The sequence below is a fragment of the Mustela putorius genome, unplaced genomic scaffold (genome assembly GCF_011764305.1).
Source record: "Mustela putorius furo isolate JIRA1106 unplaced genomic scaffold, ASM1176430v1.1 tig00003896_pilon_pilon_pilon, whole genome shotgun sequence".
NCBI classification, from domain to species: Eukaryota; Metazoa; Chordata; class Mammalia; order Carnivora; family Mustelidae; genus Mustela; species Mustela putorius.
In genome coordinates, this window is record NW_025422045.1 from 13,975,545 (window position 1) to 14,002,532 (window position 26,988).

Sequence of the window (26,988 nt, forward strand, 5' to 3'; positions counted from 1 at the left end):
GGGTGGCCCAGTGGGTTAGGCCTCTACCTTTGGCTTGGGTCATGAACTCAGGGTCCTGGGATGGAGCCCTGTTGGGCTCCCTGCTCAGCAGGGAGCCTGCTTCTCCCAACCCCCTGCCTGCCTCTCTGCCTAGTTGTGATTTCTCTTTCTGTCAAATAAATAAATAAAATCTTAAAAAAAAAAGAGATATACAGACCCCTCTTGGGAGACCACAAGGCTCATTAATAACTCAGTAACAGTTTTTCTTTTAAAGATTTTATTTATTTATGTGACAGAGAAAGAGAGAGCGCAAGCATGGGGAGCAGCAGGCAGAGGGAGAGAGAGAAGCAGACTCCCCATAGAGTAGGAGAAGCCCCATATGGGACTCGATCCCAGGATTCTGGGATCATGACCCGAGGCAAAGGCAGTCGCTTAACTGACTGAGCCACCCAGGTGCCCTCATTAGCAGTTTTTTTTTTTTTTTTAAGATTTTATTTATTTATTTGACAGAGAGAAATCACAAGTAGACTGAGAGGCAGGCAGAGAGAGGGAAACAGGCTCCCTGCTGAGCAGAGAGCCCCATGCGGGACTCGATCCCAGGACCCTGAGATCATGACCTGAGCCGAAGGCAGCGGCTTAACCCACTGAGCCACTGAATAATAATTCTAAATCCACTTACAATTCAAAGATAAGTTTGGTAAGTCATTATGCAGAAACCAAAAGAGAGTGAGGGGCTCTGTGGAGTTTTTTTGAATGAAATCAGTGAACTTCTCAGTCTGAAGGATAAAGGTTAAATTTATTTTCTAGTATCATAAATATGATATTGGACTTAATTTCTTATTTAAATGTTCTAGAAAGCCTCTCATACATAGCAACAGTTGAGAACAATTTATGAACTGACAAAGGATGTAATTGTTTATGAGTTCTTCCCCACCATTTGCATGGTGTGCACAACCTAATTCTTCTATACAGTTTGTGAATAGAATTATGACTCAAGAACTGCAGGACTTCCAGAAGGCTGGAAGCTTCTATCTTGTAATTCAAATGAGACTTAAATCACCTTAAAAAAAGACACCACCACTCTCTTGACAGAAGCTGCTGCTAGTGCCTGGGAACGTGGCTGGGGGCTGACAGGCCATGTCTCTGAGGTGGTCCGAAAGCACCTCTGGGGGTACCCAAGAAAAATATCACACCTCACACTTATGGTTTCCCTTGTCTAAAAGAAAGAAAGGAAAGGATTTTCCCAATATTTACCAAACAGATTGCGCCCCTGTGGTCACTCGGTCTGTGTGTAGTATGGTACATGGCACATATAAGAGTTCAGGTTTGTGGAGGAAGAATAGGGTTTCTCTAGTACAAGGGTGTCCACAGAGCCCCTCACTCTCTTTTGGTTTCTGCATAATGACTTACCAAACTTATCTTTGAATTGTAAGTGGATTTAGAATTATTATTCAGTCTTAACCAAACTAACCATCTGAAGTAGACATAAGCCTTAAAGACGTTATTATCAAGAAACTATGACTTGAAAATGACACTAATATCACAGAACAAATGGACAATATGAAAGTAATAGGGGTGAAATTCTTTAGTGCAAATCTTCTTCACCTCAATTTCAATGAAAAATAATGACTATTTAATCAGATCTCACAAGAAGTTTGCCAGAAAACTTCAAAATTTCCAGGAAGATTATTTGAAATATGAATTTATATACATTATTATTAAAGGTGAACCTTACTTTAGCTTATGTTGTGCCTGGAAATATTAACCCGATGATTACACTACATGTATACAATTTATAAATAAATAAACTTACATTAGAAAATTTCATGTTTCACCACCTAAAATGTTTGGAAATCTTTACTCTAGATTAGAGAATATATTTTTGCTGGTTCAACCCAATTGCGTGGCTGGACCAGCAGACAAAGCAACAATAGGAGTTGTTTATTCAAACAGCTGTCTTGTAAACAATGTTATATAAATCTTGTACCACACTTTAGGCCAATCCTGTTTTCATCTTTCTAGATGTCTGAAACATTTTGAGTCGGGTATATTGTATGTTAGTACCTCACTCTCTCCGTTCTGCATTTTCTTTGTGGCCTCTGAATGTCTTACTCTGGTCTCTGACCTTCCTTATTCATCCTTTGTCTGCTTTCCTTACCCTGTGCCTGACCTTCCACAGACAATGGGAAGCTTCCCTTCATGGCCCTGCTTCGGAATCTGTGCAACCTGCTGCGGGTTGGAATCAGTGCCCGCCACCACGAGCTTGTACTCCAGAGACTCCAGCATGAGGTATGTGGGGGGGGCAGGGGGACTAGAGGTGGGTGCAGTGATGCTGCTGCTTCTTCCTCATGGCTGTGGAAGGTCCTGGCCACGAGCTATTTTATGTGGGCTATAAATAGGTATGGAGATATGGATAGGCTGGCAGAGACAGATCTGCTGTCTCTGCTGGCAGAGACAGTTCAAGTATAAGAACTTTCCTTGGATCACTGATTTACCAAGAAGAGGCACTTATATGATGTAACTGACTTTGGAGGGAGTCTGATATTAAAGAAATCAGCCTCCTTCCTTTACTTCTTCCCTCTTTTTCTTTTTTTCTTCTTTTAAAGATTTTATTTGTCAGAGAGAGAAAGAGAGAGGGAAAACAAGCAGGGGCAGCAGCAGGCAGAGGGAGAAGCAGGCTCCTCATTGAGCAAGGAGCCTGATGCAGGACATGATCCTGGGTACGTGGGATCATGACCTGAGCCAAAAGCAGATGCTCAAGACTGAGCCACTCAGCCATCCCTCCCTTCTTTCCTTCTTTTCATAGTCTACCTGACAGCTTTCTTTTTCATTTATTCTTCTCCACTTTTTTCTGTATCTCTTCTGTAATATCCATTTTATCCTTCCTCATTTTCCCACAAATCTAAGACAGTGGTTATCTAGTACTCCTGGTCCCTGAGGACCCTGATTAATCCCACCCCCATTCTCCCTGATATGTTGCTCGTGACCCCTCCCTTGCTTTCCAGAATTCGGTGATCCACAGTCGGCAGTTCCCATTCAGATTCCTTAATGCCCATGATTCCATCAATAACCTTGAGGCTCGACTCAAAAGTAAAGGTATTATCTATCTTCCGAATCCTGTTTGTCTCCCGAGTCTGAGAGTAGATGAATTAGGAGCACTGGTATGTTTCAGCCTCTTGCCTTCTGGTCTCAGGATGTGGGGTGGGCAGAGTTCAGACACTTGCCAGCCCGAGGGTCAGGGCTTAGGGCAGGTATTGGTGGGAGGACAATAGGAGAGCACAGGCTGACTGACACTGACTCACTTACTTACCTGTTTACCACACAGCATTGCCACTCCCTTCCAATGCAAAACTGATGTGTTCAATAATGACTAGAAATGCAAAAAAGAGCAAGAATTGGATGACCTATCGGAGGTATCCTTTCAACCCAAGTCGCCAGAACCTTCGGACAACAATGATGATACCCGTGATATATGAGCAGCTCAAGTGGGAAAAGCTGAAAATACAAAAGGCCAGGTGTGTGTGTGTGTGTGTGTGTGTGTGTGTGTGTGCGCGCGCGCGCGCGCCTATGCATGCTATGCTCTCTGGGAGCAAAGGGTGGGCAACAAGAGGTACCATTACAGGGCTCGGGAGTCATCTGGGAACCCCAACTTTTATTCTGTGAAGATATGTTTGTCCCAGTGGCTCAGACTTGTCTGGTTCCAACTCTTTACATGGCAAACCTTGCCTTTAATGTTGTCCTATGGAGAAATCATGAGAAAAAAACTATGTTGAGGCCTCCAATTTATTATCTGGGATTGTTTTATTGGTTTCTGGGGGGCTCTGTGAATCTGTGCAGCATTCTCCTTTCTCTGTCCTCTGCTCCTGTTCTGGTTCAGTTTCTTTTTTCTTCCATGATATCTGTTTTCTCTCTCTCTCTTGTCCTGTCTTTATTTATTTATTTGTTTGTTAGTTTATACATGTAAAGATCATAACCACCGAGCAGGCTCAAAGTCAGACATAAAACCTGTTCTGTAAGGTTGTTGAAGTCCCGGCACTCTGCCCTTTAGATGCTTCAACAGGATCTTCATTCAAGACAAAGGCAGGGCTCATCTAACCTACTAGGGAATGCGTGGCTGAAGCCAGGGCAACTTAAAAGTCAAGTCTGGAGTCCAGTCCAAAAAACAAACATTCGCTGGCCATCTCAGTAGCCACAAGCCACACACAGCGAGTTGGAATTGAGATGTGCCAGATTTTGAGGACAGTATGAAAAAGGGTGTAAAATATCTCCTCTGTAACTTTTGTATTAATTTCATGTTAAAATGAAAATAGTTTAATATGTTTAATCAAATGTCATATTGGGTTAATATCTCCAGTTTATTTTTACTTTCTTCCTACAGCTACTAAAAATTTTTAGTTACATGTGAAATTTAATTTTGTTTCATTAACTGTAACTTAATTCTATTGGATAGCACTGGTAGAGAATACTGAATTTTCTAGTTTAAAAACATTATTATAGGGGTACCCGGGTGGCTCAGTGGGTTAAGCCTCTGCCTTCAGCTCAGTTCTTGATCCCAGGGCACTGGGATGGTGTACCCCCCCATCGCATTGGGCTCTCTGCTCAGCAGGGGGCCTACTTCCCCCCCCTCCCCCCCGCCTCTGCCTGCCACTCGCCTACTTGTGATCTCTTTCTGGTCAAATAAATAGATAAAATGTTAAAAAAAATTATTATGAAAAAAGTTTTAAACATGCACACAAGTAATGATAATATTATAATGGGCTCTCATGAAACTGTTAGCCACATTCTGTAATTATCTAGATTTTACCATAGTTCTTTTAGTGGTCCATTTCTTCTTTTTTCTGGGAAGGTGTTTTATGAACAAATGCCATATAATATAATTTTATTTCATCCTTTCCTATCTCCACATGTGTCTTTTAATACATTTTATTATGTAGTTAGAATGTCATTAATAAACCTAATAATTATAATAATTCCTTGGTATTATCTTTTATTATCTAGTCCATATTCAAATTTCCCAATCATCTCAAAATTATGATTTCACAATTTTATTCAAATCAGAATCCAAATAAGGCATACGCATTACATTTAACTATTAAGTCTCTTATATCTCTTTTAATATTTTCATTGTCTTCAGGCCATTGACTTACTATAGAAACTGGCTTCAGGGACCTTGCAGTGTGTCCCACTTTCTGGATTTGTCATCCTCCTCATGGTGTCTTCTAACTTGTTTCTCTGTTTCATGTGCTGAGGGTATTAACTCTAAAGGCTTACATAGATTTAAGATTCACTTTTTTTTCCTTGTAAGACTATTTCTCATAGGGGATTCTTTGTATCCTGTAAATGAGACCACCTTTTTTTTTTTTTAACTGTTTTTTTTTTTTTTAAGCCTTGTAATAAGATACAAGATCAGGGGACACCAAAGCTCTGGTGGTCCTACTCATAGTGCTGCTACCCATGCCTTTGAGTGGTTATAGCCTGATCTCTTCTCTGTAAGTCGATGGTTCATGCTTTGGTGATCTTTGCCTGAACCCGTTGTTTCATTAGCTGCTCTAGAGTGGGAGTTTTCTATCATTCCCCATATTTATTAGCTGGAACTCTAAAAAGAACCTCTCCTATCAATTTAAACTATTCAGTTACCCTGAAGTAGAGATTCTACTAGAAAGGTGGGATGAATGGATGAATGTTTTCTTCTTTCCTCTTTAACTGCTGGTTTTCAGAATATGAGTTAGTATTTGTTCTTTAAAATACAATTAAAAGTATGTAGCAGTTAAATCTTGCCTCATGAAGTAGGTACGGATTTATGTGGGAAGTATGGCAAAGGATTTCAGAGAGTGGGTCTACAGATGACTCCCCTCTTCTGCCATGAGAAAGGTCAGTAGAGGCCCTTGGAATGGAAATGGGGAAGTTCTGCCCCAGTCTCCCCTGCCGGCAGTGGAGGCGAGCTGTGGCAGGGGCGGAAACACTCCTTGCCGGAGTGCCAAGTTCTCATCTTCCTATCTTCCTCAAAATGGCAAGTAGAGAAACCCCTGAGCCCTTCTGTTTGTGTCTTTTCTGTTGACAGATGGGGGAAGTATGATGGTGAGATGCTGGCTCGGTACCGGCAGGCCCTGGAGACAGCCGTGAACATCTCTGTGAAGCACAACCTGCCCCCGCTGCCTGGCCGCACCATCTTGGTCTATCTGACGGACATGGGGACGGAGGAGCTCTGTCGGAAGAGCAACTTGCAAGGGGTAAAAGAAAAAAAAAAGAGAGAGAGAGAGAGAAGAAAAAGAAAAAAATTAAAAGGTTGGGGGTTAGAAAAGGGGCTGGGGATTCTGAGAGGTATCCTGTTCCCAGACATGGTTTTCCCAAGGAAGTACTCAGACCTGAAATAAATGGCATGCATTTGCATCTCAGTATTGGACCCTGGTTCCTAGGGACAGTTCCTAGAATGTTGTCTAATGCCTGTTCCTGCATTATAATACTTCTGTTTTTCACATTTGGCTGGTACTTAATTCTCTCTAAATTTCTGTCACCAAAGTATGTCTCATTTTCATTTCCCTATATCCCAGTTTTCAATTTGGGCATGAATCCTGGTCCTTCTCCACCTTTCTCCCTGACCAGCTCTTCTTGAGAGCTGCTGAAGCTATCCCTTCCTAACTGGGGATTTTGTCCCTTTTCCCCAACCAGTGGAGTGTTTGACCTCCAGGGCTGGATGGGTAAAGGTAGGTTTCTAAATAAGGGAGCTGGGGAATCTGGCTGGCTTGGCTGGCTTAGTTGGTAGAGTATACAACTATGGATCTTAATGGTGGTGAGTTTGAGCCCTGTGTTAGACATGGAACTTACATTAAAAATGTGGGGGGTGGGGGGGTGGCCGTATCTCACTGTGATGTTTGTCCAAGCAGCCCCCCATAAGCTATGTGCTGCTGCTGATTGGGATGATGATTGCACGGGCGGAGCAGGTGGATCTTTTATTCTGTGGAGGAGGCACTATGAGGACTGCTGTGCTTAAAGCAGAAGAAGGTATCCTGAAGACTGCCAGCATGCTCCAGGCTCAGGCCCAGGTCAGACACCCACCCCCACCAAGCAAAAATGCATGAATGGACACGGTCCTTGAAACGGCCTGATAAATCAGGAAAGGCTTGGATATAGATAGTTCTGAAGATTTCCCAAGCAGAAAATGGTGTTTGTTGCTTACTGATGATCTCCCATGCCAACACGGAACATAAGACTCTTTTCTTCAGGATTTGGATGAAGAGGGTGAATGGTCCTTGCAGACTTTTGGGAAGTACCTGCTGTCCCTGGCTGCCCAAAGAGTCCCTGTGAGTCCCAGTCCCTGAGAAGCCCTCCCACTCCTTCACTTTTCCCTCCACAACCGATGTCTCTAATTTCTCGAAGATCATCTTTCAAACTAAGTACGGTACCCACATCCACTCCCAGCTGGCTGTAGTACCCTATCCAGTGGTGTGTTGGTGAATGCTTAACACCCAGCTCTCTGGAAAAAATTAGTCTTTGTTAATAGCATTTGCTAATTTCTATGGTGTAAATACTCCTATCACAGCTGATTTCAAGCTACCGACATGGTATCGGTGAGCAGAGTTGGGAAGTGATGCCCAGTAGTATAGCACTACATGGTATTTCTACAGTATAGATACAGTAGATGTAAATAAGACCAAGAGTAGATAATGGTAACATGTAGTAAAAGAATTAGGAAGTGATGAGTTTTGAGTATTTGTTGCCTTCATTTTTAATATAATTTAAGTTTATACAATTTAATGTTTAGTAGTGGCCATGTTTAACAACTGGCTCACAAAATTCTTAAAATTATTTTAAAATTTTGAAAAAAGATTTTACTTACTCATTATTCATCTAACAGAGAGAGAGAGAGAGAGAGCACAAGCCGAATGGAGAGGTAGAGAGAGAAGGAGAAACAGATTCCCTGCTGAGCAGGACCCAGGACCCTGGATATCATGACCTGAGTCAGAGGCAGACAGTTAATGATCTGAGCCACCCAAGCACTTCTCTAAAAATTTATCGATCAGCTCTTGTGAGCCTGAATTAGCCAGCTCCAGCAGCCCTCCTCCCTTCCCCCCTTCCTCCTTACTCCATGTCAGGTTGTAGTGGCTTCCCCCAACCTCAGTGTTCTCTGGAGAAGCAATTTCCATTCCTGTCAGAGCTGTCCTAATCCCCTAATCCCCAGAAATCTTTTCTTTAGATATCCTGAGTTTATTAGCATTTCTTCTTCTGCCTCCTGATCCCAGCCCCTTCCTTTTCATCTTACAGGTGGACAGGGTCATCCTCTTTGGCAACACTATGTGTAACAGACTGGTAAATGAGGCCAAACAGCTTTTCTGGCAGCATGTGAATTCCAAGTGCCTCTTCGTTTCTGTCCCCCTACAAAGGACATGTAACATGTAAGGATGCTCAAACTCCTTGTCCAGTGCCAGAAGATAGGTTCCCAGATTTCCTCTCTACCCTTACTGTAGTTTGGGATCCTCCCACTCGCCAGGCACGTCCCTATCTCTGCCTAAATACTAGAGCTTTCTCTGAAGTCTTCAGCCTGGCTCCATGCCCCAGCCTAGCACATAACCCTATTCAAAGTGCACAGCTGGGGTATCCATCCTAGAGAGCAGTGACTCTGTGCTCCTGGCACTGTTTCTGATGGCTAGTGACTGCTTCTTCCTTTGCCAGATTACCAGATTCGAATCCCAACAGCGTGACTCTCTCAGGCTACACTGATGGGATATTGAAGTGAGTACTGAATGAGCACTGAAGGGGTTGGGGTTTTGTTAGAACATCTTTCCGAGATTACCTGGCTTCTACTCCCTTTACTTCTTTTTTTAAGCAATATAGAAGCTTATTGCTCTTCTGCAGCCATCCTGGTATAGCAGCAACAGTGTTAGAGGGGCTCAGTCACCTTTTACTGCTCCATCATCCTCAAATATTCTGCTTTCACCTCATGGCTCAAGACAGCTGCTCCAGCTCCAGCCCTCATCTTTGTGTTACATATAGGAGGCAGAAGGATAAAGGATGGGCAAGGTTGTACTGTTTGTTTTTAAGGGAACAACTCAAGAGTTGGTCATATTATTTCTATTCATTGTTTGTGGCCTCTTTTCATTCTTGATCCAGAGGAAATCTCATGCCAAGTTTATTTATAGAATCTAAATTTATAGAATCTTTTTACTTTGTCTTTCTTTCCATGTTCTCTCACTTACTTGTTTTCTCTCCAACATTTTCCTTTATATGCCTCCACTGGCATCAACTGCTATTAGGAAGACTCATGCCCATTCCTCCTTTTCCAGGTAGCTTTTATAGCTGATACAGAGCTGAAGAAGTTCTGGGATGGCCTTAATCTTTAACCTTAAATCTTCACCTTTACCAGCCCAATTGCTCCTGGCCCAAAGAAAGCCCGTGATAAACATGCATAGCAGGAGGGCTAGAGCTGGGTTTCTTCTCTCTTCCTTTATCTGGGTGGTTCTGCATCCTGGTTATTTTAAGTCTACATTAACTGCTTATGGTTGTCTTCTTAAGGAGCTCCGGTTAATTAGGTGACCTTCCCTAGCTGTATCTTTGTCCCCTGTCCCCTTGGAAGATCTGATTCTGCCTCTGGTATTCACTCTTATTTATTTGGTCACATTTATGTCAGGTTCATTGCAGAGCGTGGAGCCTCCCGTCTTCTAGAACATGTGGGCCAAATGGACAAAATATTCAAGATTCCACCCCCCCCAGGAAAGACAGGGGACCTGTCTCTCCGGCCACTGGAAGAGAGCACTCTTCGCCACTTGGCTCTGATTTCCCAGCCTCGGTTGGTCTATGTTTCTATGCCTTTGTGAATTGGGAGAGGCAGTGGGCAGGTGGTTGCATTTCTGGATGTTGAGATGCTCCTGTTCTACTCACCAAGGTATGCTTCCTCTTTCCCAGGTAGGGATTCCTCTGCCAGAGGAAGTTGTCACATTGTGAGCCAACTCTTCTCTCTACTGGGGAAGGGAGTCAGAGGGTGAGGCAGGCTCAGGTAGAGGGCTCAGGAGAAGAGGCTCTGGCTTTCTCATCACAGCTCAGCCAAATAGTAGCTTGAATCTTGGGCTACTTGTTTTTCTTCATTTCTTGATGCTTTAGCTTTTTGATTAGTAAAAGGGAGATAATGATTGTGCTTTCTTCACCGTGTTGTCACGAGCACACAGTAGGTGAATAGTAAGTGTCTAATGATCAGCTGACCAAGGAGGGTGTGTGAGAAATGGCAAGTAGGGTTTATGTTCCAGGGCTCTGAGGCCTACTGCACGCCCCACCCCCTCCGCTGCTGCTGTCCATCAGACCTTATTTGTGCCAGCTTGTGCATTAGGGTGAGCCTAGCTAGACTGAGCCTAGGCCTCTGCTTACCCTCAGATGGTGCAGCATCCGGCTTTTCATTTCCTCCACTTTCCGGGACATGCATGGAGAGCGGGACCTGCTGCTACGGTCCGTACTGCCAGCTCTGCAAGCCCGAGCAGCACCCCACCACATCAGCCTTCATGCCATCGACCTGCGCTGGGGCATCACGGAGGAAGAGACCCGTAGGAACAGGTGAGGGGGCCACAGGGAAGGGGAGCCAGGTCAGGGGTGAGGGGCTTGTGTGGTAGAACTGACGTGGGTAGGGTGGAGGTTGCAAGGAGGGCTGAGGGCTTAGGGCAGGGGGAGCTCTTTGGATGCTAACAAGAGCAGCTTGCCTTGGCTTTGAGCCATGGCCCTGTCTTCCTATTTGTACCTGTATTCCCTGATCTGGTGCTTCCATAACCATGTCTGCAGACAACTGGAAGTGTGTCTGGGAGAGGTGGAGAATTCGCAGCTATTTGTGGGGATTCTGGGCTCTCGCTATGGCTACGTTCCTCCCAACTACAACCTCCCTGACCATCCTCACTTCCGCTGGGTAAGGCAGACAGCGGGGCTGGAGCAGGGTCTGGGGAGGAAATGGAGTTTGGGCAGGGGTGGAGAGAAACCCCAGGGTGTCAGGAACCTTGGGACTATGGCCAGGCATCTCCTTGAGAGTTGAAGTGAATCCCAGGCAGAAGACTGCACAAGTGGCCAAGTCCTAGATGAGGGGATTCCTTTGAGAAGTATCTTTCAGTTGGCCAAGGGATGCGAGAGGTAAGAGGGAAGGTCTGTTCAGGTTTTGCTATCAGAGCTGGATTCTGATGTCCCTTTTGTCATTTACAGACTGTGTGACTTTGTGGGACATGGCTTATCCTAATCCAACCTCCACTTCCCCATATATTAAAGAGGACTAGTGGTGTCTGTACTACAGAGTTACTTTGAGAATTAGAAATCTGTTTTTTAAAAATGCTCAACACCTGACAGGCATTCAATAAATGTTAGCTAGTCTCTGTGTTTTATTGGCTTGTATCTGGCGGGAGGGAAGGAGGAACATTACTGAGATGCTGGAGCCCTGGGATCTTGGCAGGTCTCGGGGGATGGGTTAGTGTGACCTGGGACTGAAACCACCTGTCTTCTGCCCTCTCCCCTCAGGCCCAGCGGTACCCTCCAGGCCGCTCTGTGACAGAGATGGAGGTGATGCAGTTCCTGGACCGGGGCCTGCGCCTGCAGCCCTCTGCCCCGGCTCTCATCTACTTCCGGGATGCCAACTTCCTAAGGTACCTACTGTTGTGTCTGGGGCTCAGCTCAGTGGCCATGTCTTCTCTCCCTGGCATTCAGAGTATAGGACGGGGGAGGCTGGAAGAGCGCATGGGGCTCGGATAGCTGGCCTCACAGCACCACATTAGCCTTGCCTCTGAAGCCAGGAGATTTCTGTTGGGTCCGTTATCAAAGGAACGAGACTAAGACAAAGTGAAAGTTATGCAAAGCCTTATTCTATGCCAAGCATTAGAAGGTAAACTGACTGGCCAGGGGAACGAGGCTGAGACAAAGTGAAAATTATGTAAAGTTTTATTCTATGTCAAGCATTAGAAGTCAGACTGACCAGCCAGGGCCTCCTCTGAAGAGAGTGAACACCCCTTGGTCTTACAGGCTAGTTTTATAGGGCACAACTGCAGACATCTACATATGTGGCTTTGGCTGACTGGATGTCTCCTACCTGTGTGTTTTAGTAATGGTTACCTGGAACCGATACTAGTAACTGCTGAGGCGTTTATTAAACAACAAAATGGCCTTGTTTTAGGTATGTGTTTTGGCAACGGTTACCTGGAACCGGTATCAGTAACTGCTGAAGCATTTATTAAACAACAAAATGGCTACCTAGGCAACATGGAGTCACTATGGCTAAGTAGGCCCAGGCAGGCCGTAGGGGTTTAACAGGTTTTAACGTGGAATTGGCCCCAACAATCTCCACTTGGGGAGTTTCAGGGAACCACAGCCAGGTCTGATGGTTGGGGGTGAAGAGAGGCTGGGGTCTGAGTGTAGACCACTCTTGGGGTCTCTTTGGGGGTCAGCTCTGTACCAGATACATGGAAACCTGACTTTACTTCTGAGTCTGAAGAGGCTGCTCATCGGATCTCAGAACTGAAAAGCTTCCTGAGCAGACGGGAAGGGCTTACCTGTCGTAGGTGAGCTGGGGGAGGTAGAGAGCCCTTGCAGGGAGAGATATGGGGAGGGGAACCAGGCCCTGTCTAACTCTGCTTGTGCTCGCTTTGCCCACAGTTACCCTTGTGAGTGGGGGGGTGTGGCAGCTGGCCGACCCTATGCTGGGGGGCTGGAAGAGTTTGGGCAGCTGGTTCTGCAGGACCTGTGGAATATGATCCAGAAGCTTTACATACAGGTGAGTGGACAAGGGAGTGGTCTGGGTAGTTCTGGATGGGAAGTAACTTGGTGGGGCTCTGTGAGTTTTCAGGCCTGGGGGTTCTAGGGCCATAGAAATATTGTCATTTATTGGCCCATGTGCCCTCAGCCTAGGGCCCAGCTGGAACAGCCAGTCTCCGTCCCAGATGATGACTTGGTCCAGGCTACCTTCCAGCAGCTGCAGAGCCCACCGAGTCCAGCCCGACCGCACCTTCTTCGGGACACAGTGAAGCAGCTAATGCTTCACCGAGAGAAGCTGAGTCTGGTGACTGGGCAGTCGGGACAGGGCAAGACGGCCTTCCTGGTACATAGTCTCAGAGCCCTGGGCAGGAGGAAAGGGGTGCTGTGTGGGCAAAGGAAGTGGGCCACAGGGAGTTGTGCGTGGAAAACATAACCATGTTTTCTCTTTGCTTTCCATGCAGGCATCTCTTGTGTCATCCCTGCAGGCTCCCAGTGGGGCCAAGGTGGTCCCCTTAGTCTTCTTCCACTTTTCAGGGGCCCGCCCAGACCAGGGTCTTGCCCTCACCCTGCTCAGACGCCTCTGTGCCTATCTGCATAGCCAACTGCAAAAGCCAAGCAGCCTCCCCACCACCTACCGGTGTGTATCCCCCATTAGCCCAGCCTCTTGATGCCATATGACACTACCAGTATGTCTTCCTCTCCTGCTGACCCTAGTCCTTACCCTGCACACACAGGGGCCTAGTATGGGAGCTCCAGCAGAGGCTGCTGCCTGAGTATGCTCAGTCCCTGAAAAGTGGCCAAGCCCTGGTGCTGATCATCGATGGGGCTGACAGGCTGGTGGGTCAGCATGGGCAGCCAGTCTCAGACTGGATCCCAAAGACCCTTCCCCCGGTGAGTGTGAGAAGGAAGTGGGGTGGGATGCAATAGTGGGGAAGGGAGCTCTCCAACATTGTCCTGCTCTTTTTCTTTCCACCTCCTTTCCCTTTTGCCCAAATATCACAGAGGGTGCACCTGGTACTGAGCGTGTCTACTGATGCGGTCCTGGTGGAGACCCTTGAGCAGAGCCAAGGTGCCCATGTGGTGGCCCTGGGGCCCCTGGAGCCATCTGCCCGGGCCCGGCTGGTGAGAGAAGAGCTGGCTCTGTACGGGAAACGGCTGGAGGAGTCACCTTTTAACAACCAGGTTGGATGTAGGCCAGGGGTGGTGGGGGTGAGGACCCCGTGCAGCCTGCTCCTTGGTTTCTGAAGGAGCTCTGTGCCAGTGAAAGCTGTCAATAACTGGGAATCCTTATAATACCAGCCAGCCTTTTCCCCCTGGTGAATGGCCTCCCGGGGCCTGTCCTGATGAGGGAAGGAGTAAGGCTGTGGTTATTGGGTGCGCTAGGCTGAACCATTGGGGGCTTTCCGGAAAGAGGGTCTGGCATAGCACCGGAGGGCAGGGATGGCTGTGTTCTGAGGTGAGGCCATCAGGTGATGCCTGTTGGGGGCTCTCAGAGGAGGCACAGCCCTGCTGTCTGCTCCCTGCACTGAGTCCCCTTTGTCTCGTCAGATGCGGCTGCTGCTGGTGAAGCGGGGGTCCTCTCTGCCGCTCTACCTGCGCTTGGTCACCGAACATCTGAGGCTCTACACGCTCTATGAGCAGGTTGGCTGGGGGCGTAAACCCTCACTGCTCATCTTTTCAGTCCTAATCCACTTCCCATTCTTTCATTTGGCTCCTTTCACCCCTATCCCTCTACTTTTCCTGCCCTCATCCTGTGCCGCCTTGGGGTGGATCTCCCCCATGCTTTCTCTTTTTTTTCTCATCCTTTTCCACAGTTCCTCCTGCTGCCCACTCCCCTCCTTACAATGAAAGCTGCCTCTTCTCCTCCCCCCACTGTCTGAAGCCCAGTCTCCCTCTTCTCCCAGGTGTCTGAGAGACTCCGGACCCTGCCCTCCACTGTCCCGCTGCTGCTGCAGCACATCCTGGGCACCCTGGAGCAAGAACATGGCCCTGACATCCTTCCCCAAGCCTTGGCCACCCTTGAAGCCACATGTAGTGGTCAGTGGTTGGGGTGGCGTGGGAGACAGAATGCGCAGGGGTTAGATGGCATTGGCTCAGTTGGGGTCTCAGTGAGTGGTATGAGGAGGACCGGGTGCCATGGCATGGGTACACTCTGTGGTTTGGTGGGAGCTTCAGAGATCTGGGGTTTTTAGGTCTGACCGTGGACCAGTTGCATGGAGTGCTGAGTGCATGGCGGATACTTCCCAGGGGTGCTGAGAGCTGGGAAGAAGCAGTGGCTGCTGGCAACAGTGGGGACCCCTACCCCATGGGCCCATTTGTCTACCTCGTCCAGAGTCTGCGCAGGTACAGCTGCCCCTACTTGGACTCCCACCAATCTCCTGTGCCTTCCTGTCTTTGAGCCTGGGCCCCGTATGAGCCTTTCTTCATTCCACCCTTCCCTGGATATAGCCCCTGACACCTGTCTCCCAGGCTCCAAATGGGCTGCTTCTTAATTTACCACTCCATGGGATGGGCACGGGAGCCCACAGCTATGCCAGGTGCTCACTGACAGACCTCCTCCCCTCCTCTCCTGCCCTCTCTCCCTCACATGAGAACAGTCTGCTAGGGGAGGGCCCTCTCGAGCGTGCTGGTGCCCGGCTCTGCCTCCCTGCCGGGCCCCTGAGGACAGCAGCTAAATGTCGATATGGGAAGAGGCGGGGGCTGGAGAAGACAGCACACGTCCTCATCGCAGGTGATTTCGGCCTGAACTGGCCCAAACTGACCCCGGGAGACTGAGGGTGGGGCTGATGCCTGGAAGCCAGGACCACCCACTGGTGCTCCCATTCGGCTAGTGCCCTCACCTGCCACCCCATTGGGTGGATGGCTTTTGCTGTGACCTGTGCCATGCAATCTTTGGAGCTGCTTCAGGACCGAGCTTGTCTCACTGTCTACTCTGACCCACACCTGCAGCTCAGCTCTGGAAGACCTGTGACCCTGATGCCTCAGGCACCTTCCGAAGCTGCCTTCCTGAGGCCCTGGCAGATCTGCCTTACCACCTGGTTAGTCTCCAGATCCCATAGGCACCTTCTCCCAGGCAACTGCTTTGACTATTCTGAGACCCCACTCCCCCTTGACCACCACTACCGCCACCCCTCTCTACCTTTCTCCATCCAGGTTTCCTGCCCTCTTCCTCCATGTCCTTTGTCCCAGCTCCTAGGTCGAGGTCCTGGCTGCACAGAGTCTAAAACTAGATTCTTCCTTCTCACCTGCCTCTTCACATCCTAACGAGTCCCATCCAATCTTCCCAGCTCCAGAGCGGGAACCGTGGCCTTCTTGCAAAATTCCTCACCAATCTCCATGTGGTGGCTGCACACCTGGAACTGGGTCTGGTTTCTCGGCTCCTGGAGGCCCATGCCCTCTACGGTAAGATCAGTCAGTGGCTTCTCTGAGATACGGGCCTCCTCGGTGTGTTCACAGGGGGTGTGCTGGGGGTGGGGGGCGGGAGGTATAATGCAAAGAACAGTTAAATTTCTATTCTAGGCCGAAAAGGCCAAGAGGGTAAGGAGGTGATTTTCAGGGGATCTTCTGCCCCGGTCTCTTAGACCAAAGGTTCTCAAACTTTATTTAACAGGCCTAAAATTACCTGGAAATGTTGTTCAAATTACAGATCTCTGGGTTCCTGGATTCTGGTTCCCTAGGTCCAGAGTGGGGCCTAAGGCTTTGTACTTTTAATGGGTCTTCCTGATGGCCAGAAGGCTTCAAGACTTAACATTTTGACACATCATATGACTATATTTGGTACTGGGGTTAATGGGGCTATGGGCTGGCTCTCCAGTGATGCTCCGCATCTTTCCCACAGCTTCCTCTGTCTCTGACGATGAACAAAGTCTTCCTGAGGCTGAGACTGCCATGTTTCACACGTTCCTGAGGCAGCAAGCTCCTGTCCTCAGCCAGTACCCCCTGCTCCTGCCCCAGCAGGCAGCCAACCAGCCCCTGGACTCACCTCTTTGCCACCAGGCCCCACAGCTTTTCCAGCGATGGCGCCCCCAGCACACGCTACGATGGCTTAATAAACCCCACACCGTGGAGGGCCAGCAGAAGTAAGGTCCATGGCCCCGGGTACTGGGAAGCCTGTCAGAGAGCAAGCCACAGCCCTTTCTGAAACTAGAGAAGAAAGACAGACCAGAGTCACAAAGGAGGAGGGGACTCAGGCACAGGAATGCAAGTGTGAATTCCTGGCCCCTTCCTTCTCTGAAATCCTGGTTTCCTCCCTTTCTTCCCACTCTTTATCTAGCTCCAGCCTATCTCTGGCAGTTTCCTCATCCCCCACAGCGGTGGCCCTCTCCCCCAGTGGGCAAAGAGCTGCTGTTGGCACTGGCAACGGGATGGTTTACTTGTTGGACCTGAGAACCTGGCAGGTATGACACTCAAGGTGGGCAGAGTTTGCCTCTAGAAAAAGCCTCACAAACTGTCCTGAAGACCTCAGCAAGCCAGCCCCATCTGTTATCACCCTGTTTGATTCAGCAACTTGCATTTCCCTCACATAAAATCAAAGGCTTGGTATTAAATCAGTCACACCTGCCAAATATTTGCTGCATACCTTTCCATTCAGGGCTGTACTAAGGCTGTACTGTACTAAGCATCTCCAGGTACATACCTGTCTTTGCCTACCAAATGGCCATTTTGTTGAAAGAGAAGACATACAAGGTGGAAAGGAACCAAAACATAACTGAATAATATAGACAAGAGCTGAGTGAGTTGGATACCTCCGGGAGAACATGGGACAGGCAAGAGCGCACATTCCAGTTGAGTAAAAGGCACAGGGGAGAATGTTTCCAGGAAACTTCTGGGAATGATTGCAGCAGAGGGTGCTTGAAGGAAGGTAACAGCAGATTAGGCTGAAGTGGGTCCCACAGCCATAGCCACTCCCTTTCTCTGCCTCCCACCCATATCAGCTCCCACTGCCATATATGTATATATGCGTGCATACATACACAAACCCCTCAGAATCTTCTGTGATTTGGGGATGCATATGGGGTTGGGCATAGGGGAGATGTGGCACCACTTGAACCGAGGCTTGGCCCACATCTGGAGTGGGGCCCAAAGCTCTTGATGTGGGGCCAGAGGGCCACCCTTTCTCTATCCCTTCTTGCCTTGGCCTCCTTTTTGGTTGGAGCTTGGAGTGGCTGGACACTGGGGGTCAGGGGAATGTTCTGAGCATGCTTCCCTGCTCGTTCTCATAGGAGGAGAAGTCTTTGGTGAGCGGCTGTGATGGGGTCTCCTCTTGCTCATTCCTCTCGGATGGTGCCCTCTTTCTTACTGCCTTTGATGGGCTTCTGGAGCTCTGGGACCTGCAACAAGGTTGTCGGTAAGGGACCCCTCCCCCATGTCTTGGAGTGAGAGTCTTCCCTGCTTGTCAGAAGCCCTCAGGGCAGGGGAAAGAGGAGGGAGGCCAGGGGCTCCCAGAAGCCTAACTTTGTCTCCCTGGGCTAGGGTGCTCCAGACCAGTGCTCACCAGTATCAAATCACTGGCTGCTGCCTAAGCCCAGACCGCCGGCTGCTGGCCACCGTGTGTCTAGGGGGATGCCTAAAGGTAATGACCAAGGGGCAGTGGTAGTCAAAGTGGCCCTAAATGCAAGTCATCCCCGCAAGTTGTTCTCTTAGTGTGGCTTGGCCTGGGGGAGGCTTTTCCTGGTGCCTGGGGGAGGCTGAGGGCAGGGGGCTGGACAAGATGGCCTCTGGGCTTGAGAGGCTTAGGTATCTGTACTAGGCACCTAGTTTTCTCCCTTTCTTTCTCCTTCAGCTGTGGGACACAGTCCGTGGGCAGCTGGCCTTCCAGCACACGTGTCCCCGGCCTCTGAACTGCGTTGCTTTCCACCCAGAGGGGCAGGTGATGGCTGTGGGCAGCTGGGCTGGCAGCTTCAGCTTCTTCCATGTGGACGGGCTCAAAGCTGCCAAGGTGAGAATTCCTGCGAGGCTCTGGGGCAGGAAGGCCAAGAGGGCAGGAGTGGAAGATACGGGATTATGGACATCCACATTCTGTTTCACTTTGGGCTTGTTTTGAGGGCAGGTCCCCACATTTCTGTTTCTACTTCCTTGGGTAGGAACTGGGAGCCCCAGGAGCCTCTGTCCGTACCTTGGTGTTCAATGCGCCTGGGCGGGTTGTGGCTGTGGGTCGGCTGGACAGCACGGTAGAACTGTGGTCCTGGCATGAGGGGGCACGGCTAGCTGTCTTCCCGGCCCACCACGGCATTGTGGCTGCTGCCCTCTTCCTGCGCGCTGGGCGCCAGTTACTGACAGCCGGAGAGGATGGCAAGGTCAGGTGGCAGAGGCTGGTGGTGGGTTAGGAGGAGGGGGGAGGGCAGGGGTATTTGGGTGAGGGTGGAGCCTTTGTTGGGGACACTGTGGAGGGGCTTCGCTGGTGCAAGCTACAGGGAGAGGGGTGCAGTGTATGCATGGGCTGCTTTCTGAGAAGAGAGGGGAGCCCTTTAGGGAGGAGGAGGACTTTAATGGGGGTGGCTCTTGCTCTGGGGGTAGAAGTGTTGTATCTTTAAGTCCTGTTCTTGGCCCTCAGGTTCAGGTGTGGTCTGGATCTCTGGGTCAGCCCCGGGGGTGCCTGGGTTCCCTTTCTCTCTCTCCTGCCCTCTCTGTGGCTCTCAGCCCAGATGGTGATCGGGTGGCCGTTGGGTACCGAGCAGATGGCATCAGGATCTACAAAATCGCTTCAGGTGCTGAAGAGAGAGGGGATGGGGTGTTTGAGCCTTTGGAAAGAACCTCCCCACCCTGAATTCCCTTTCCCAGTGTCTCACTCTGCTTTTTCCTCATACTCTAGGTTCCCAGGGGGCTCAGTGTCAGGCAGTAGATGTGGCAGTGTCTGCACTGGTCTGGCTAAGCCCTGAGGTGTTGGTGAGTGGTGCAGAAGATGGGTCCCTGCAAGGCTGGACTCTGAAAGGAGGTTCCCTTCAGTCCCTCTGGCTCTTGTCCAGGTACCAGAAGCCCGTGTTGGGGCTGGCCACCTCCAAAGAACTCTTGGCTTCTGCCTCAGGTACTGCTGGGCATTGGGCAGCTTCCTTTCAAATATGCTTGTGCCTTCCCTCAATTTATATGTGTATGTGTATAGGAAACACACACACACACATATATAATTATCTTTAAAACTTTCAAAGTACTTGTATGTGCACTTGTCTTGCATCATCAATCTACACTCTTTCTTCTTGTTTTCTAACCCTGATTCTGGGACCTCTGTTAATTGCTGGAATCCTCTGAGTTTCTGCCCAGGGGTCTCAGACTTTGCTGTGTATGGGGATGGGTTTCCCTTAGGAGGAGGAGAGAGATGTTGAGGTGGAAATGCAGAATGGTCTTAGTCCTCTCCAGGTAGGAGACTTGGTCCAAGTGATAGTGGAAGAGGAGAAGAGGAGGGTCCGAGGTGTAGCACGGAGTTGGGGAGCTGAAGAGCCAGAGCTAGGAGTGCCTGGTGTTCCTGTCTTGTGACCTCATACAATGACTGACCCTTGTCACTCGGGTACTCCATAGCCTGTGACTCACTGCCATTGGACATCACCCTCACCCAGCATGCTTGCCTTTGTCTTTGGGATCCTGTCTCACGTCCTCTTTCAGGGAATCTTTCTTTCTCCCTCTTTCCAATGCAGAAGATTTCACAGTGCGGCTCTGGCCAAGGCAGTTGCTGACACTGGCACAGACAGCAGAAGACTTTCCCCGTGACACTGAGCTCCGGAAACATGAGGGTCCTGTGAGCTGTTGTAGCTTCAGCACCGATGGAGGCAGGCTGGCTACCGGGGGCAGGGACCGGGTGAGCCGCGGGCTCCCTCCTTGAGCCCACAGCCCCTCTGAGTCTTGGACTCCTCAACAGTCCATTTCCCATGGCTCCCGAGGCATTTTGCTTTACCACACCCCCTAGGCCACCTCTTTCTACCACCCCTTCCCTAATATTCCCTACTCCTTTAAACTTTCTTGCCGGAAATGGCCCTGATGTTCCTACCTCCCTCCTCTGGTCCTGACTGCTCCCTGTCTTGGGACCTATCCAGAATCTCTTCTGCTGGGATGTGCGGATGCCCAGAGCCCCTGTTCTGATTTGCTCCTTCTCTGCCTGTCACCGTGACTGGGTCACTGGCTGTGCCTGGACCAGAGACAACCTACTGGTAAGGGAAGGGGTGGGGGTGGGGCAGAGCCCAGCAGGGTTCCTGGGGGAGGACCACATGGCCCAAGTCATCCTGCTTCCAACACCTGTTTATAATAATAGTAATAGCTGACATTTATTGAGCAAGTATGTGCCAGGAATTGAACTAAGCTCTTCATACATCTTGCCTCATTTAGTCTTTACAACTCTGTGTGAAGTAGACAGTACTACTATCTCTATTTCACAGATGAGGATCTTGAGCTCAGATAGATTAAAGAACATTTTCAAGGCCGTATAAGTGATGAGGCTGAGGCACTAATCATAAGAGAGCCCTGATTCTTAATAAGAACACAGAACTGTCTCCCCAAAGGCTTAGGGTACCTATCCCTGCAGTGAGAGGATACTGCTGTATTTTCTTTGGTCCTAAGGCAAAAAACAAAAAACAAAAACAAAGACAAACCCCTAAGATTATGCACTTAAGGTTGGTGAAGCCTAGTTTTCCCATGCACAGTTCCCACACTTGTTCTCAGGAACAGATGAGAAAGGAGTGAGAATCAGTTGACTAGAATTGTCACAGACTGCTCTCTGCCCCTGCCTGCTGGGCAGCTGCATCTTTCCTTGGTATTGCAGGCTGTTCACCTTTGTCTGGTTTGTTGACTGACAGTTTGTGAATAACAGGGACAACAGCCACTATGCATTCAGTGTTCAGTACGTACCAGGCAGCCCTTCGTGTAGGTGCAGGTACATCAGCCCCGCAGCAGCCACAGCAAATAGTGACACTGTTACTATCCTCGTTGACTGGACGACAATCCCAAGGCGCAGAGAGATGAACTTGCCACAGGTCACAAAGTAAAGGATGGTGGAGCTTGGAACTGAACCCAGCACAGCCAATGTTCTTAATCACCAACCTTAATGCCCACCCCACCCTGTGCCCGCGTTGTCAATGTACAAAAATGCTGGAGGCATGCTGCTAATCCCACTTCTATGACCTCTGACTGTGCAGGTCTCCTGCTCCAGTGATGGCTCTGTGGGGCTGTGGGACCCAGGACAGCAACAGCAGCTTGGCCACTTCCTAGGTCATCAGAGTGCCGTGAGCGCCGTGGTGGCCGCGGTGAGGAGGTGGCAGAAAACTCACTCGGGGCCCTGGGAAGGCTAAGGAGGCTTTGGGAGATGGGTGCATTGGGTATCTAATCTCAAAGGCAAAAGAAGTATAAAGAATGAGATACTCGGGCCTGAATTAGAGCAGGATGAGGGTATTGAGATGGAGGGTTGGTGTGAGGGGAGGAAGAGGGCAGCTCAGTGTCTGAACTGTGTGCAGGATTGCAGTCCTGAGCCACCCAGCCTGTGTCCCCAAGTTCTCCACACTCTTGGACATCTCGTAGGCCTTTAGTCCTCAGCCCTCACCTCTGTGGTAGGAGGCATACTCCTCTTGTCCTGCTCGGTGCGATTCTGGTCTGATCCTGTGCTCTGGAATAGGAAGAACATGTGGTGTCTGTGGGCCGAGATGGAACACTGAAAGTGTGGGACCATCAGGGTGTGGAGCTGACGAGCATCCCTGCTCACTCAGGACCTATCAGCCACTGTGCCGCTGCCCTCGAGCCCCGGGCAGGTAAGGAAATGCCAGTTCCCTTTTCCTCCCTTCCCCCCTGCTTTCCCCCTTCTTCTGACTTCATCTCTGTGCCTTCTCAGCTGGGCAGCCTGGGTCAGAGCTTCTAGTGGTGACTGTTGGACTGGATGGGGCCACACGGTTGTGGCATCCGCTCTTGGTGAGTTCCCTGAAAGGACTGGGGTGGATGGAGTGGAGAGGGCAGAGTAGGACAACTATGACGCTGAGCCCTTACTCTCCCACCTCCGTCCTTTCCTCCTAGGTGTTTCAGACACACACCCTCCTGGGACACAGTGGCCCAATCAGTGCAGCTGCAGTTTCAGACACCTCAGGCCTCCTGTTGACCACCTCAGAGGATGGTTCTGTACGGCTCTGGCAGGTACCCGAGGAAGCAGGTGAGAAGGCATGGAGAGAGGCAGTATCTAGAGGGGTGTGTTAGTGGGACCATGAAGGTCAAGGGTGGCCTGATATCTCCTTGTGTCCTAGGAGTGGTCCAGCTTCTAATGCATCACCTACTTCCTTCTCCAGATGACACATACACACCCAGGAGTCCTGTAGCCATCACTGCTGTGGCCTGGGCCCCCGACGGTTCTGTGGCAGTATCTGGGAATCGAACTGGGGAACTAACTCTGTGGCATGAAGCTAAGGCTGTGGCCACAGCACAGGTGAATTGGATCAACCTTGGTGCTTGTCTGTGTGACTTCTGCCCCAGCTGTACATGTACTGGTGTGTGTAGGTGGCTGGGAGGGAATGAGGGTTAACCCTGGCTCTTCGGGAATACTGAGATGAACATGTCATGCTCCCCAGGCTCCAGGCCACATCAATGCTCTGGTGTGGTACTCGGCACGTACCTTGATTGTTCTCAGTGCTAATGAAAAGGTCAGTGAGTGGCACGTGGACCTGCAGGAGGGTTCAACATCCAGAAATTTCAGGTGAGATGGGGCAGCTGGGTCCATGTGATATGTCGATGGTCTCCTTATAGATTTTGTGCAAATCACTCCACCCCTACTTCTGAACTAGGTCAATAGGATGTTAGTAAGTGGGAAAAAGTCCTTGGGAAATTGTTTTGGCTCCCCTTCATGTCAACTTAAATAGTTATCAGTGTCTACTTTAGGCTAAGCTCTGAGCCAGGCTGTGTGAACCAGATTGAAATTACCTTTTAATTTAGGAAGCACAGTAGAGGAATATGCACTGAAGTCAACCACCGGCAACAGGCAGAGTGATTAGTGCTATAAGGAAGAGATCTATAATTCCCAGAATTTGAGAAATTTATAGTTTACAAAAGAGTTGCTATTTGAGGTTGGGCTTTAAGGGTGAGTAGGAGTTCTCTGGACCCTTAAGGGAAGGAAATGGTGTTTCAGTAGTATTAACAAAAGGCAAGGAGGCATGAGAGTGCATGGTATATTCTGGCACAGCTGAGACGTTGGGTTCTTGGGGAGAGTGGTGGTGGGGGGTTTGGGGAATTGGATTGAAAAGATAAACTGGGGGAAGGCTGTAGAGGGCACAGTGTCAAGGATTTTGAGAATAGTTAGCTGCAGTTTAGGAAGAAGACTCCAGTGGCATTATGGAAGATGGGTAGTAGTAGAGAGATACTACAGGCAGAGAGGCCACCTTCACAGCAGTTGCTCTAGTCCAGGGAAGACATAGTGTGGGCCCCGAGCCAGACAGTGGGATGAGAAGGAGGGATAGAGATTTAGGCAGGTATTGGCAAGTAGAATCCACAGTGCTTATTAATCAGTTGGAGGTCAGGAGGGAAGGAAGAGACAAGAAGCCAAGAGATGCCTCATTTGAGCGGGTGAGGGGATGGTGATGATGAATACTAATATAAGAAAAACAGAAAGAGGAAGAGAATTTGTAGGGAAGGTAATTGATCGCATTCTGTACTTCTCTCCTGAGGAATTCATGGGGAGCCAAGGAGCCTGAGAGAGGTGGACTAAAATAGGGTCTCTCTTTGTCCTTGTACCTTTTTTGAGTTGCAGTCTTCACCTGAACCGAGTTCTGCAGGAGGACTTAGGGTTCCTGACAGGTGTGGCCCTAGCTCCAGACGGTCACTCCCTCATCTTGGCCGATGCGGGTTTGCGGTTACAGTGCATGAAACCAGGGGAGGCTCCTTCTGAAATCTGGTAGGATTCAAAAAGCTGTTTCCGCTCAGGCTACAGAAAAAGGAAAAGTGGGTTAGTGGTTACCCTGAACTTGGGTCTAACTTAGAACAAAACCCTGGGGTCTTACAGAGAGATGTTCATGGGTTCAGCCTCTTTCTTTCTTATAAACCAGGAGCTGCCGCTATTCGGAAGGTGCTATGTTGTTGTCCACCCATCAGGACTATGGTGTGTTTGTCCTGCAGTCAGTGGAAACTAGAGGCCTTTATCTCTTAGTAAGTCTGATTTGAGTGTGTTAAAACATTTGTCCACGACCAACACTTTTAAAACCTTGGGGCCATGGTTGAGGATAAGAGGAGGGTAAAGGCATTGGTTCCAAATTCCCTTCTGTTCCTTCAACTGGAGTGGCTCTACTTCAGAGCATTCTATAGTGGGTTTCAGCTTCCCTGTAATATTTTACTGATACAAAAAAAGATTCCAGTGTTAAAAAAAAAAATCACAGGGAACCATCAATGTAGGAGTTTTCTTAATTGCTTTTTTTCTCATGTCTCTCTTGTCTTGTCACTGTGAGTACTAGTGTCTGGAACAATACAGACATATCTCATAGACATGACATCGGGTGAAAGAAGTCAGACACAAAAGAGTACATACTACATGCTTTCATTCACATAAAGTTAAAGAACAAATGGAACTAATTTATGGTGACAAAACTCAGAATATTGTTAGCTCTGGTATTGACTGGGAAGGGTCACGAAGGCAAGTTTCTAGGGTGACAGAAATGTTCTACATGTTGACTTGGGCAATGATTGCACGGATGTATACATATGCAGAAGTTCCTTGAGATGTACATTTAAGATTCGTGCACTTAGGGATGCCTGGCTGGCTCAGTTGGTTAAGGCTCTGCCTTCGGCTGTGGTCATGTTCCTGGGATCCTGGGATGGAGTCCTTGGCTCCTTGCTCAGTGGGGAGCCTGCTTCTTTCTCTGCCTGCTGCTCCCACTGCTTGTGTGTTTTCTCTCTCTTTCTTGCTCTCACACAATAAATAAATAAAATCTTAAAAAAAAAAAAAAAGCGTTCACGCTCTTTACGATGTCTAAATCACAGTTAAGAAAGTCCTGACCAGGGATGCCTGAGTGGCTCAGTCAGTGAACCTGCTGATCCCAGGATCCTGCGATCAAGTCCCGAATTGGGCTTCTTGTCCAGAGGAGAGCCTGCTTCTTTCTCTCCCTCTGCCTGCCACTCTGCCTGCTTGTGCTCTCTCTCTGACAAATAAGTAAATAAAATCTTAAAAAAAAAAAAAAAAAAAGTGCTGACCAGCCCAGAGCCTAAAACAGTTGCTTTGGCTGTATAGTGTCAAGTGCTATGAGTAGGCTGAACAAAATGAGCCATCCTTTCACAGAAGCAAAAGGAGTCAGGAGAGTTTCAAGAGAGCCTCGAGTTTGAGCCAAACCTGGAGAATCCTACTGGGACCTACGTGTTGGTAACCCAAGCCAAACCGGAATCTGGTGAGTGGGATGGGAGGACCCACAGGTCTGGAGATGCCTTGTAGGTGACGGTGGGTCCTATGAAGCCAGAAACCTAGCTCTAACCTCTGTCCTTGAAATGGCAGAGTCCTCATTTTTGTGTGCCAGCTCTGATGGGTTGCTGTGGAAACTCGCCAAATGCACCCCTGAAGGAGAATGGGAGACAAGCAACCTCTGGCAGAAAACAGAAATGCCTGAAACCCCAACTCCAGAGACGGCCCCATCTGTGCAAGACAGCAGCACAGATAGCTGGTCCCCACCCTCACAGCTGAGGACTCAGCAGCGTAGAAAGGTGAGTTAGAGGCATGGGTCACAAATAGAGGGGACGAGGCCTTCTGTCTGACAGGTGGATGCTTCCTTGACAAAGGAAGGCCCACTGAAAGCTCAGCACATCACTTCTCCTTCCCCTCCAAGATTCACTCGGGCTCGGTCACAGCCCTCCATGTCCTGCCTGGGTTGCTGGTGACAGCTTCAAAGGACAGAGATGTTAAGCTGTGGGAGAGACCCAGTATGCAGCTGGTAAGTGTGTATGTGTGCAAGGAGGGCTCAAAGAGCGTCACAGAGGGCAAACTTGGGCAAAGAATGTACAAAAGATCAAAATTCTGTTTTCTTCTATTCTTGCTATCATGTGCAACTAACCTATTTCTAAATAAAAGGCATTAATGTGAGAGAAAAATGAGTTAGTAAGGAGGCCCTAGGCTTGTATCCTTCACCTCCCCATCTTTTGTTCCCCTTTGTAGCTGGGTCTGTTCCAGTGTGAAGCGGCTGTCAGCTGCCTGGAACCTTGGCTGGGCCCCGACTCTACCCTGAAGCTTGCAGTGGGAGACACACTGGGCAACGTGTACTTTCTCTCCTGGGAGTAAAGATGTCCCACCCACTTGTGCTTGAGATGCAAAGCCGGAAGACACTAGTGGCTCCTTTCTTGATTCAATTTTTTAAATAAAGTGTCAGAAAATCTCCA

The 26,988-nt window shown here is 49.1% G+C and overlaps 1 protein-coding gene across 2 annotated transcripts in view; it reads left to right on the forward strand.

Moving 5' to 3' along the window:
- Positions 1-26,988, forward strand: part of TEP1 (telomerase associated protein 1) — a 38,657-nt gene extending 11,669 nt beyond the window's left edge. The window contains exons 10-55 of one of the 2 annotated variants that reach the window (XM_004781463.3): positions 2,159-2,268; positions 2,985-3,075; positions 3,305-3,494; positions 6,041-6,209; positions 6,864-7,022; positions 7,203-7,280; positions 8,242-8,372; positions 8,650-8,709; positions 9,605-9,763; positions 10,342-10,518; positions 10,741-10,861; positions 11,458-11,582; positions 12,378-12,491; positions 12,586-12,703; positions 12,833-13,027; positions 13,146-13,321; positions 13,419-13,575; positions 13,687-13,866; positions 14,233-14,325; positions 14,589-14,721; positions 14,877-15,027; positions 15,282-15,415; positions 15,634-15,722; positions 15,972-16,086; positions 16,523-16,763; positions 16,958-17,081; positions 17,907-18,031; positions 18,157-18,256; positions 18,467-18,622; positions 18,768-18,980; positions 19,238-19,391; positions 19,496-19,708; positions 20,313-20,473; positions 20,709-20,822; positions 21,804-21,911; positions 22,277-22,409; positions 22,490-22,566; positions 22,669-22,801; positions 22,935-23,071; positions 23,214-23,338; positions 24,386-24,529; positions 24,681-24,780; positions 25,904-26,009; positions 26,114-26,319; positions 26,442-26,546; positions 26,768-26,988. In XM_004781463.3, coding sequence (XP_004781520.2) covers positions 2,159-2,268; positions 2,985-3,075; positions 3,305-3,494; positions 6,041-6,209; positions 6,864-7,022; positions 7,203-7,280; positions 8,242-8,372; positions 8,650-8,709; positions 9,605-9,763; positions 10,342-10,518; positions 10,741-10,861; positions 11,458-11,582; positions 12,378-12,491; positions 12,586-12,703; positions 12,833-13,027; positions 13,146-13,321; positions 13,419-13,575; positions 13,687-13,866; positions 14,233-14,325; positions 14,589-14,721; positions 14,877-15,027; positions 15,282-15,415; positions 15,634-15,722; positions 15,972-16,086; positions 16,523-16,763; positions 16,958-17,081; positions 17,907-18,031; positions 18,157-18,256; positions 18,467-18,622; positions 18,768-18,980; positions 19,238-19,391; positions 19,496-19,708; positions 20,313-20,473; positions 20,709-20,822; positions 21,804-21,911; positions 22,277-22,409; positions 22,490-22,566; positions 22,669-22,801; positions 22,935-23,071; positions 23,214-23,338; positions 24,386-24,529; positions 24,681-24,780; positions 25,904-26,009; positions 26,114-26,319; positions 26,442-26,546; positions 26,768-26,890 — 6,323 coding nt within the window. In that variant the 3' untranslated portion in view covers positions 26,891-26,988. Of the gene's footprint in view, positions 1-2,158; positions 2,269-2,984; positions 3,076-3,304; positions 3,495-6,040; positions 6,210-6,863; positions 7,023-7,202; positions 7,281-8,241; positions 8,373-8,649; positions 8,710-9,604; positions 9,764-10,341; positions 10,519-10,740; positions 10,862-11,457; positions 11,583-12,377; positions 12,492-12,585; positions 12,704-12,832; positions 13,028-13,145; positions 13,322-13,418; positions 13,576-13,686; positions 13,867-14,232; positions 14,326-14,588; positions 14,722-14,876; positions 15,028-15,281; positions 15,416-15,633; positions 15,723-15,971; positions 16,087-16,522; positions 16,764-16,957; positions 17,082-17,906; positions 18,032-18,156; positions 18,257-18,466; positions 18,623-18,767; positions 18,981-19,237; positions 19,392-19,495; positions 19,709-20,312; positions 20,474-20,708; positions 20,823-21,803; positions 21,912-22,276; positions 22,410-22,489; positions 22,567-22,668; positions 22,802-22,934; positions 23,072-23,213; positions 23,339-24,385; positions 24,530-24,680; positions 24,781-25,903; positions 26,010-26,113; positions 26,320-26,441; positions 26,547-26,767 lie in introns of those variants that run through there. The other variant, XM_045067388.1, reaches the window with a different exon arrangement.